Source organism: Bos taurus, chromosome 3, assembly GCF_002263795.3.
Source record: "Bos taurus isolate L1 Dominette 01449 registration number 42190680 breed Hereford chromosome 3, ARS-UCD2.0, whole genome shotgun sequence".
NCBI classification, from domain to species: domain Eukaryota; kingdom Metazoa; phylum Chordata; class Mammalia; order Artiodactyla; family Bovidae; genus Bos; species Bos taurus.
The window spans coordinates 15,115,054-15,127,553 of record NC_037330.1 but is presented as its reverse complement, the minus strand read 5'-3'; the positions used below and the strand labels follow the sequence as shown (position 1 = coordinate 15,127,553).

The 12,500-nt window shown below is 36.1% G+C and overlaps 1 protein-coding gene across 10 annotated transcripts in view; it reads right to left on the bottom strand.

Annotated features, from left to right (window-relative positions):
• The window catches only part of ASH1L (ASH1 like histone lysine methyltransferase), a 208,014-nt gene that overhangs the window by 170,882 nt on the left and 24,632 nt on the right, over positions 1 to 12,500 (bottom strand). For 6 of the 10 annotated variants that reach the window (XM_010802923.4, XM_024989639.2, XM_015462302.3 and 3 more), the window contains one exon: positions 5,345 to 5,865. The exons of 1 other annotated variant lie outside the window; for it this stretch is intronic. In XM_010802923.4, the coding sequence (XP_010801225.1) occupies positions 5,345 to 5,764 (420 nt within the window). In that variant the 5' untranslated portion in view covers positions 5,765 to 5,865. Of the gene's footprint in view, positions 1 to 5,344; positions 5,866 to 12,500 lie in introns of those variants that run through there. 3 more of the 10 variants (NM_001192743.1, XM_059884808.1, XM_024989641.2) reach the window with 3 other exon arrangements.

The window sequence follows — 12,500 nt, the reverse complement described above, 5'->3', positions numbered from 1 at the left end:
AGTATTAGGACAACCTGCAGTTATTTGGAAAAAGATAAAGTTCGATCCACAACTTATATATCATAGTAAACTTCAAATGGATCAAATATTTATATATTTAAAATGAAACATTAGGGAATTCCCCAATGGTTCAGTGGTTACAACCTAAGCATTCACTGCTATGGATCCTGGTCTGATCCCTGGTTGGGAAACTAAGGTCCTGCAAGCTCTGTGGCATGGCCAAAACTAATAATAATAAAAAGTGAAACATTAAAATATATAAGAACTTTAATAAACTTGAAGTGAAGGCCTTTTTAGTGACATGTCAAATGCTCAAAGCCATAAAAGGAAAGATTTATTAATTAAATTCTTTAAAAAACTAAAGATTTCTGCATGGCAAAATAAACAATAAACAAGATCTAAAGACAAATGACAAACTGGAAAAAAAAAAAAACACCTATTAACCATATTTCTAAGGGCTAAAGAAGCTCTCTTAGTTTTTGTACAGGAAAATCCTCTAGAATATACTAATATGCTATGTAAGTGGAAAAATGAATGATGAAGAAAAGTGTATACAGTATAGTACCATTTATATTTTTAAATGGGGAGGGTGGGATTACATGTATTTGCTTGTATACATACATATACATATATATATAAATATATATATATATTTGTGGGAGCTATCAAAGGCACTGATGTTGGAGTTAGAGACGCCTAGAAATTTCTTTGCACCAATTTTGGTTCCAAACAACTTGTTTTTTTTTTTAGTTTTCCAAGTAAGACAACTTCATTATACAGAACAGTTTTCTTCATTTTGATTAAGAAATGTTCTGCTTAGTTGTCATATGGGGGTTATCACATGATTGCTTAAAAAGAAGGGAGAGAAGTATATTGATGGTAACAATGTTTGTTTCCTTTTTTGTCTTTTAAAGTCTGAACCATAGGAGTGTAATACTGATCAAAGCTGCTAGTCCAGTATCCATACTCTTAGGCATTAAATTTGTAACAGTTTTCCATGTCCAAAGTATTCCTTGCTATAGTAATCAGTTGAGAGCAAGTTCAGGGTGAGAGGGGTACCTGAAAATCTCTCAAAGACTGAAACATAAGAGAGAGGACTGTAAAACCTTTTTTTTTTCATAAGGGGAAAATCCTTATGATGCTAGATTTGGAAGAGATATCTTGGCTATGACATCAATGCACAGGCAATAGAAGAAAAAATAGACGAATTAGAGTTCATCAAAATTGAAAACGGTTGTGCATCAGAGGACACTATCAAGATAGTGAAAAAGACAGCTCACAGCACAGGGAAAAAATATTAGCAAGTCATATACAGAATATATCTAGAACCCTGAAAACTCAGCAACAAAAAAAAAAATCCACAATTCAAAGATAGTCAGAAGATTTAAACAGACATTTCTCCAGAGAAGATATGCAAATCAAACAAGCTCAGGAAAAGATGCTCAATGTTACTAGTCATCAGGGAAAAGGAAGGAAAACCACAGTGAGATACAACTTCATACTCTTTAGAGTGGCTATTATTTAAAATACACATACATACACACGAACACTCACACACACAGAAAATAACAAGTACTGAAGAGAATTTGGAGTAACTGAAACCCCCATGCACTGCTGGTGGGACTATGAAATGGTACAGTTGCTATGGAAAACAGTTTGGCAGTTCCTCAAAGACATCACAGGATCCAACAATTCTACTCCTAAGTATAGTACCGAAAGAAATGGAACACAGGAATTCAAACAGATGTTTGTACACCAGTGTTCACTGTAGCATGTTTTCCCATAGCCAGAATGTTGAAGCAAACCAAGTACCCACAGATGATGAATTTTAAACAAAATGTGGCCTAAATGTACATGAAATATTATTCAACCACAAAAACGAAGAGGTTTTGGTACATGCTACAAATGGATGAACTTGAAGACATGCTAGTGAAAGAAGCCAGAGACAAAAGGACCAATACTGCATGATTCCAGACAATTTCATAGAGGCAGAAGTAGATTATGAATCACCAGAGACTGGGGGAGGGGGCTCTGTAACAAGACAGATTTATTATTTAATGGTTACAGAGTTTCTATTCGGTATGATGAGATGGTTTTGGAAAGAGATAGTGAGGATGGTTGAACAACACTGTGAATGGAATTAGTGACACTGAATTTACACTTAAAAATGATCAAAATGGCAAATTCTATATTAACATATTTTACAACTTTTAAAAATTAATAATGTTATATATCAATAACAAAACCACAAACTGTACAGTTTAAATGGGTGGATGGTATGATACATGAATTATACCTCAATAAAGACATTTTTTAAAATACCCAGACATATTGAGTCAGAACCAATAAGAAGGTATCAGGAATCTATACTTCTAATAAATATTTTATACATGTATCTTGCTATACACTAGCAAGTATTCTATAAGATAGTTTCTTAGAAGTGACACTGTGGAATCAAGGAATTGTCCATTTTAAATTGTCACAGATACAAGCAAACTGCTCTCAAAAAGTACAGTATCAATATACTCTCCACCAACAGTGCATGAGAGTGCTTGTTTCCCCTATATTCTTGCCAACACTGAACATTATAACATTTTTTAATTTTGCCAAAATGTAATATAGAAAGATAAATCTCAAAACTAATTAAAAATAAACCAAATACATATTAAACTGTACACTGTGCTGTATGTCAAATCTTATCACAATAAAACTGGGGGAAAATACATTTTAAAAAATAGGACCCTTAAAATCTATAACTTCTACAACTTTAACTAAAAGATACAAAAAGTATCTACTACTTCTCAAAGGAATGAACTAAACTTTAAACTTTAGTTATTAATGTGACAATTCCTAAATTTTGGATTAAAAAAAAAATGACATATTTGGATCGCTCTAAATAATAGGGTCCATGAGTCAACTACTATAAATTTAACAATATGTCACATAATTTGAGAAAGGGAAAATTTCACTTAAGGAACTGAACCATTATATTTTGCCGTTATATAAACTGGGCTTCTCTGGTGATCAATGGTAAAGAATCCACCTGTCAACGCAGGCCATAAAGAGTTCGATCCCTAATCCCGGAGGATCCTAGATGTCATGGGGCAACTAAGGCGTTGTGCCACAACTACTGAGCCTGTGCTCTAGAAGCCCAGGAGCCGTAACTGCTGGGCCTAGGTGCCACAACTGTTGAAGCCCATGCGCCCTAGAGCCCTAGCTCTGCAACACGAGAAGCCACCACAATGAGAAGCCCGTGTGCAGCAATGAAAAGCCAGCACAGCCAAAAAAAAAATTTTTTTTTACATAAACAGCAATCATTCTAGCAAAATATTTTTTCACAGGGCAATTATTTTTGCCCTCTGAACACTGCCAAAAGAAAACTTCTATTAAGAAATAAAATATATGATCTATGTTTCTATGTTTTTACTAGAAATCTAAGGCCTAATCTTGCTTTAAAATCACCACTAACAAAAACCCAACTATTTTTGAAGAATCCGGGGGGAAATGGTTTGGTTGTTTTGGTAAAGCCTTGCTTTAAAATAAATAAAACAACTCCCTCTCCCCCCACTTCTGCTCCACAAGCTTTCTCAGACTACCAACATGCCTTTTAACAGTCTAGCTTTCTCTCCTGAGCCACTGATGCTCAGTCTTTTTGGAGTGATGAAACCCTTAGTAAAGCTGCTAAGAGCTATGTAAAAATGCATCAAAATGAACACAAAATTCTTCACAGATTATCATAGTCCGAGAGCAATCATAAGAAACCAAACCTTTCTAGAGATCCCAGGTTATAAATCCATATCTTAGGCTGTAAAAAGGGAGAATAGAACACTTACAAGAATTTATCTCATACTAAATACTATACACAAATTTAATTATTTTTTAAAATTGAAGTAAAGCTGACTTACAATATTGTGTTCATTTGAGGTGTACAGCAAAGGGATTCAGCATTTTTTTCAGATTATATTCCATTATAGGTTATCATAACATACTGAACATAATTTCCTGCTCTATACAGTAAATCCACACTGCATATCTACTTCATGTACAATTGTTGATTATACTAATTTGTCTTTCCATCCCTTTCTCCCCTTTGATAACCATAAATTTGTTTTCTGTCTGTAAGTCTGTTTCTGTTTTCTATAAAGATTCATTTATATTATTTTTAGATTCCACATGTAAGTAATATCCTATAATATTTGTCTTTCTCTGACTTACTTTACTAACTATAATATTCTCTAGGTCTATCCATGTTGCTGCAAATGGCAATATTTCATTCTTTTATGGCTAATATTCCATAAATATACATATATGCACATATACACACACCACATCTTCTTAAGCCAACTGTTTGTTGATGGGCACTTGGGTTGTTTCCAATGCCTATCCATTTAATATAGGCATAAACAGTTCCATGTTATAAATGAGAAAAACACAGCTCAGTAAGATAAACCAAATAACCTGTGTGCAGTTATTAAGCCAGGACTTGAATTAGCTTCTGACTCTATAATTCAAGCTCTTCCCATTATTTATGAAGAACTAATTTAGAGGTAGTAACATAGTCAACATTCTATGTTAAAGTAACTGTTGGAAGAATAAGCACCTACTCATTACCACAATTTTGTGAGTATACAGATAGCTTTCCTCAGGAACCAAAAACTATATTCTGCTACAAACAATATAAGTAGGATATGAACTACTTAAACATTAAAAATAAGTACATATTGTGGGTGCAATCTTTTTACTACAAAACCTATTATTAGCACTATTTTAAAAAATACTATAGAAAGATTACTAAAGACAATCATCTTGAAGCCCTTTAAAAATCAGCTGTGCAAAACAAGCTCTAACATTGTTTCAAATAAAAAGGTCCAGATAAAAAACTTTTTTAATTCATCTTTAGAAAATTCTTGAGGTCAGCAAGAATAGAACCATCCTGAAAGGTAGGTGGTATAATCATTTAACATCTATGAGTGTCAGTTTCTTCTCTGTTATTAACAATTTGTCTATCATCATATTGTTAGTAAGTATGAGGGCAAGATTCAACTCTAGGTTTTCTAACTAAAAATTCAATATTCCTTCCACTTGGCCATGTAGGAACAGCAATCTGGATACACCCCACTTAAAATATTTGCCATAATTTTACAAATTCAAATACATGCATAGTTATACTACCACCCGCTTCTCTTACAAGCCTCAAAATCTGTTTGAGGCTCCCAAAATAGACTATTTAGAAATAACATAAAGATTAAAATAAAAATTCCTGAAATACGTACATAGGTTTGATAAAAATGAGTATTAGTCCAAATAGTGTTAATGATCATGTATTGTCAGGACTTCTACTTACCCGTCTTGAAGGGCAGTGTTCATTCTTTTCATCTGTCATCTTCCCACTTTTAAGTGCTTTCCTTGGGTGCTTGATAGTTGTCTTTATGGCAGGTCGACATACATAGTTCTCCAAGTTCTTTGGAGGTTTTTTAGTTCTCTTAGCCTGAAGGCCAATTTTCAATTTTAAATTTCCTTCTGTAAAGTTTGTTTCTTTCACTGAAAACTGTTGCTGTGCATCAGTCAAACCATTATCTTTCCCTGCTTCAGTGTTTCTTTCCCGATTCCACTTGCGAAGGTCTTCTTCTTCCTTTGTGTTGTTCTCTAGCTCTACTTCTCTCTTGCTGACCAGTGTGCCCGTATTGATGGCAGAGGGACTCTTTCTTGAAAATCCTTCGGAATCAGAACCCAATCCTAACATAGCAGTATTTCTAGGGTCCATCACAAGTGTATGTTATTGCCAAGGAATCTTTTGAAAATTTTATAGAATTGAGTTCCATAAAAAACAGGGTTCTCCAAAACTTGCAACCAGCATCTCTTTCTCTGCAGGATAGACCATAACAAAAATTTATCAGAACAGAGGCAATTATTGATTAACACAAGAAATGGGTATAGAGAGGAGATAAGAACGTCAGGAAGAACCCAAAATCACAGTTAAAATGGATCAAAATGCAGTTCAAAATGGTTAAATTCCCTTAGTTACAAATAAATTTGTATTTCAGAATATGTCTATTATTCTCCAGATATTATAAACAAGCTGCAATGGTATAGTGCAAATCAATGTTTAAGAACCACTGTTAAAATCCAACCAACAAGCTTCTGCAACTGATAGTCAAGCAAACACAGTCTAAGATAAAAATAATATATATTTCAACATTCCTCAGTTTCAAAGGAATATATTTCTCACATTTTACTTAAAGAAAATCAATTTCATTCAAGGTAAAGAATCATATTTTGGGCTAGTTTCAGCACTCCAATCTTATTTATTAAGAGGTGGTAGGTTTTCCAGGTTAAGACTCTTGGGCTGGAATTATCTCTAATGCTGGTTTACGATTCAACTCTGAATCCATATACTCATGAATTCATTCCTTAAAAAATATTTCTAAACATCCATCATGTTCCAGGCACTGGGCAACACCCTGGAAATTACAGTATTGAACAAAACAAATCCAGTTCCTAAATTTATAATCATTATATATAGTGAGAAAGACAAACATTAAGTAACTATATAAATTATTCAGAACAATTGCTATAAGAGGGTGGGATGATTTGGGAGAATGGCATTGAAACATGTATAATATCATATAAGAAACGAATCACCAGTCCAGGTTTGATGCAGGATACAGGATGCTTGGGGCTGGTGCACTGGGATGACCCAGAGGGATGGTATGGGGAGGGACGTGGGAGAGGGGGTTCAGGATTGGGAACATGTGTACAACCGTGGTGGATGCACGTTGATGTATGGCAAAACCAACACAATATTGTAAAGTAATTAGCCTCCAATTAAAATAAATAAATTAAAAAAAAATTCTAAACACCAGAAGTATATTTTCAAAAGTTTTCCCAATAGCAAACAGTCAGGTGTCACAATTCAATCTCCCAAATCCATAAAATATTTTAAAATCAGAATGCAAAAACACAAAAAACAAAAAACCCAGAATACAGATTTATTGTTTTACAGTAGTTGGTACACCTTACCAGAGAATCTGAATAATCTACACAAGGCAAACCCTTTTCATTAAAAAAAGATTCTCAAGAAACTATATTACTATACTATCTAATGACTACTGAATATAAAACCAAAGTAATTCACTATTCTTGAGGACAAACTAGTTTTTCTTTCAAACATGTATCTGAATATATGATCCAAGACTTGCATCTGGGGAAAAAAAGAACATCCTATCCCTTAGAAGGGGCTTCCCTGGTGGCTCAGATGGTAAAAAATGAACCTGCAATGAGGGAGGCCTGGGTTTGATCCCTGGGGTGGGAAGAACCCCTGGAGAAGAGAACGGCTACCCACTCCAGTGTTCTATCCATGGACAGAGGAGCCTAGCAGGCTACAGTCTATGGGGTCACAAAGAGTCAGACATGAGTGAGTGACTTTCACTTCACATCCCTTAGAAAGTTCCATTTATGAAGTAGAATGGGCTCTCCAAGTGGCACTAGTGGTAAAGAACCTGCCTGCCAATGCAGGAAACATAAGAGACCCAGGCTAGATCCCAGGGTTCGGAAGATCCCCAGGAGGAGGGCATGGCAACCCATTCCAGTATTCTTGCCTGGAAAATCCCATCAACAGAGGGGCCTGGCGGGCTACAGTCCATAGGGTTGCAAAGAGTTGGACACGACTGAAGCGATTTAGCACATGAAGTAGAATATTTTATAGTTTAAACTATATGCCTTAAGACTTTTCTTTCCAATGAGAATGTAGGGCTTTCAAAGCAAATATCATGTGATATAACTTTTAAAACCCATACAAGAACTGTAAACAAAATGCATAGCCCAATGACTGGCCTATCATAGCAAGGCTCAACAGAAGGTGCCAGCAATTTTACTAGTAGTACTAGGAGCATTTTAAGTAGTTACTCAACAAATACTGGCAACTGACTGAAGTGTGTTCCTATTCTATTCATTCACACAAACAGCTCAAAGAGTAATTTTCAAGTCATTTACATATGACAACTCTTGCTGTCTACCATTTCATATATTAACACTTCACAATGGCATAAGGCTCTTCATAATCTGGCTCTAACTATTCAGACTTGTCTATCCCTACTTCCTAAAACACACCCTCTATGATTTAGTCAATTCTGCTTTTTGTTTTTTTTACTGTCCCTAAAAAATTGTGTTCATTTCTCTTCAGTGTCATGTACTTTCTATTTATTCCATGATGTGTTCAGTTCAGTTGCTCAGTCATGTCCGACTCTTTGCGACCCCATGGACCACAGCACGTTAGGCCTCCCTGTCCATCTCCAATACCCGAAGTCTACTCAAACTCATCTCCATCGAGTTGGTGATACCATCCAAGCATCTCATCCTCTGTTGTCCCCTTCTCCTCCTGTCTTCAATCTTTCCCAGCACCAGGGTCTTTTCAAAAGAGTCGACTCTTTGCATCAGGTGGCCAAAGTATTGGAGTTTCAGCTTCAGCATCATTCCTTCCAATGAACACTCAAGACTGATCTCCTTTAGAATGGACTGGTTGGATCTCCTTGCAGTCCAAGGGACTCTCAAGAGTCTTCTCCAACACCGCAGTTCAAAAGCATCAATTCTTCGGCACTCAGCCTTCTTCACAGTCTAACTCTCACATCCATACATGACCACTGGAAAAACCATAGCCTTGACTAGACGAACCTTTGTTGGCAAAGTAATGTCTCTGCTTTTTAATATGCTGTCTAGACTGGTCATAACTTTCCTTCCAAGGAGTAAGCGTCTTTTAATTTCATGGCTGCAGTACCCATCTGCAGTGATTTTTGGAGCCCAAATGATCTTAGTTTTCTGAATGTTGAGCTTTAAGCCAACTTTTTACTCTCCTCTTTCACTTTCATTAACGGGCTCTTTAGTTCTTCTTCACTTTCTGCCATAAGGGTGGTGTCATCTGCATATCTGAGGTTATTGACATTCCTCCCAGCAATCTGATTCCAGCTTGTGCTTCATCTAGCCCAGGGTTTCTCATGATGTACTCTGCATATAAGTTAAATAAGTTGGGTGACAATATACAGCCTTGAAGTACTCCTTTTCCTATTTGGAACCAGTCTGCTGTTCCATGTCCAGTTCTAACTGTTGCTTCCTGACCTGCATATAGGTTTCTAAAGAGGCAGGTCAAGTGGTCTGGCATTTCCATCTCTTTCAGAATTTTCCACAGTTTATTGTGATCCACACAGTCAAAGGCTTTGGCATAGTCAATAAAGCAGAAATAGATGTTTTTCTGGAACTCTCTTGCTTTTTCCATGATCCAGTGGATGTTGGAAATTTGATCTCTGGCTCCTCTGCCTTTTCTAAAACCAGCTTGAACATCTGGAAGTTCATGGTTCACATACTGTTGACGCCTGGCTTGGAGAATATTGAGCATTACTTTACTAGTGTGTGAGATGAGTGCAATTGTGCGGTAGTTTGAGCATTCTTTGGCATTGCCTTTCTTTGGGATTGGAATGAAAACTGACCTTTTCCAGTCCTGTGCCCACTGCTGAGTTTTCCAAATTTGCTGGCATATTGACAGCAGCCTTTCACAGCATCATCTTTTAGGATTTAAAATAGCTCAACTGGAATTCCATCACCTCCACTAGCTTTGCTCGTAGTGATGCTTTCTAAGGCCCACTTGACTTCACATTCCAGGATGTCTGGCTCTAGATGAGTGATCGCACCATCGTGATTATCTGGGTCATGAAGATCTTTTTTGTACTGTGTATTCTTGCCACCTCCTCTTAATATCTGTGTTAATGATGTGTTCACATCCTGAAATTCAAAACTCTGAAAAAATTAAAAGTTTTTTCATAATATTCTAAATGACAAAATCTTATCTGATCTGATCTGAATCCATTTTGGTCTTAATTACCACAATTTCTGTGAACAGGCATATACTTTAATGCAGAATTATTAAAGTGTGTGATTAAGGAGTCTTTGTTGCCAGTTCTTCCTTTTTTCACTCAACTCTAAACACTGGAGTGCCCCAGGGTATGCCTTTTCCTTTTCTATTTACATTCACTTCCTAAATCACCAGATTCAGTCTACTGAATTTGGTGGTGGTGTTTTAGTCAGTTAAGTCTTGCCCAACTCTTGCCAACTGATGGCCTGTAACCCGCCAGGCTCCTCTGTCCATGGAATTCTCCAGGCAACAATACTGGAGTGGGTTACCATTTCCTTCTCCAAGGGATCTTCCTGACTCAGGGACTGAATCTGCGTCTCCTGTGTTGTAGAGGGATTCTTTATCATTGAGGCACCAGGGAAACCCAGTCTTTTGAATTTAAATTCCATCTAACATGGATGATTCAAAAATTTCTATCTCCAGATAGAGACCAGCTGAGACTCCTCTTGGAACTCTACATGCATATTATCTAAATGCTACTTCACACACTGACTATATAATTAATAATTAGGCACTTCAAGCTTAACATGTCCAAAGTCAATTTGCCTTTTCTGAGCCCCTCAAATCTGTTCTTCCCACAGGCTTACTCATCTCAATAAATGCAACTCCAACCAGAAATATTAAGACCAAAAAATTTTAATCATCTTTGATTCCTTCCTTTTTTAAATATCCCATATGTCCACTTGGTCAGAAAAGCCTACTTTACCTTCAAAATCCCTGGAGAAGGAAATGGCAACACACTTCAGTATTCTTGCCTGGAGAATCCCCATGTTCAGAGGAGCCTGGCAGGCTACAGTCCATGGGGTTGCAAGAGTCGGACACAACTTAGTGACTAAACCACCACCACCACCACCTTCACAATGTATGCAGAACCTATTTCTCACTAATTCGACAGCTACGTTATCAAATCCAACTGATAATATCTGACCTGAATTATTTAAAAACATCCTGACTGACTCCTTGCTTCAGCTTTTGTATCTCTATAGAGCCTTTTCAACAGCATGGTAATCCCTTTAAAGGCTGTATCATATTAAGTAACTCCTCCACTCAAAAATCCTTTCAATGACTTCCCATATCACTCAAGTTCTCACAATGGTCTAAATGCCCTACAATCTCCTCTACTCCCTCTTCTCCTACCAGTTTTCCTGCTTAATTCCAAGGAGGTGGGGACACAAGTATTCTTCTGTTTTTCAAACATGAAATACTTCTACCTCAGGTCTTTGCACTTATTCTACCCGACAAGAACACCCTTCCCCAGATCACTGCATGATCTGCACTGTCACTTCTATTATGTCTTTGCCTATAAAACAGAAAACACCCAGCCCACATCCTCTCACACTCTATCCTGTTTTATTTCTCCTGCGCTTTTCTCACCATCTGGTGTACAATGTATTTATTTATTGCCTATACCCTTCCATTGGAATGTGAAGTCCACATGGAAATGGATTTTTGTCAGTTTAGTTCAATGGAGTATTCCAGCATCAACAACAGTACCTGGCACATAGGTAGTGTTCAACAAATATTTCAATTCATTCCATGCCTTATGTGGGTTACATCTTATTGGCTTCAACTTGTTCCTTTTCTATTCTTTTCCCTCCTCTTTCTTTCTTGTTTCTTAAATTCTAATGCCAATCCAGGGTTTTGTGTTACTAATGGTGAACTGATGGGTCTGCCAAATATCTTACTGATTAGTTATAAAAAGAAATTCTTTTAGGAATAAAAACAAATAATAAGTTATTCAAAAACAACTGCTTTTATACTCACTACTCAAAAGTAAACACATTTTAAAATTTATCAACATTTTTTAATTTTCATAATGAAAGAATACCAGAAGTTTTAATGTACATTTACAAATATAAAGTAGAATTTCTGTATTTCTTCCAAAAAGCTCAAAGCATTTTTTTACCAGCACTTATTTCCAAAACATTCCAGAGAAGAGTTTGGAGAACATGACTCTCTTCATTTTAAAAATGGAAAAAAACTGAAACCAAGTGACACAAATTATTAACAGAACATCAATAAATGGAAAAGAAATTTAATTTGAAAATATTGACCACTACCCTAGAAATATATGTAAGAAAAGAGAAATTTTATGTTTCCTTAACTTCATCAAGGAGGAAAAAAGAAAATCCTAAGGGCATATTTTGTGAATCCATTTAGGAAGACTGGAAAATCATGACTGGCAAACTCCACATACCAAATTTAAGTGTGTCTAGTAAAAACAAATTCAAGTTCTGAAGATACTTCACAACAAAGAATGCTTTTTATCTGCTAAACGTAAACTGCTTGAAAAGCAGTCCCTACAACAGCTGCCAAAATGTTGTTTTTGAACTTTTAAAGCACTGTTCTTTGTGAATGATATTCTTTCAGCTTTTGGAAAGATGTATCTATACAACCTAGGTTTTCCATCTCAGGGCAAGGATTCCATATTGTTACACAATTTATTTTGGTTCTTACTATAATATATTCCATTTAAAACACAGTTTCAAGGAGAAACACAGAACTAAGAATCCTAGAATGTCTTCATTCATGCTCAGAGAGGCAAATTCAACATTCAGCTAATGTGCAACGTTGGGGTTTATATTTTCACACCACTGAA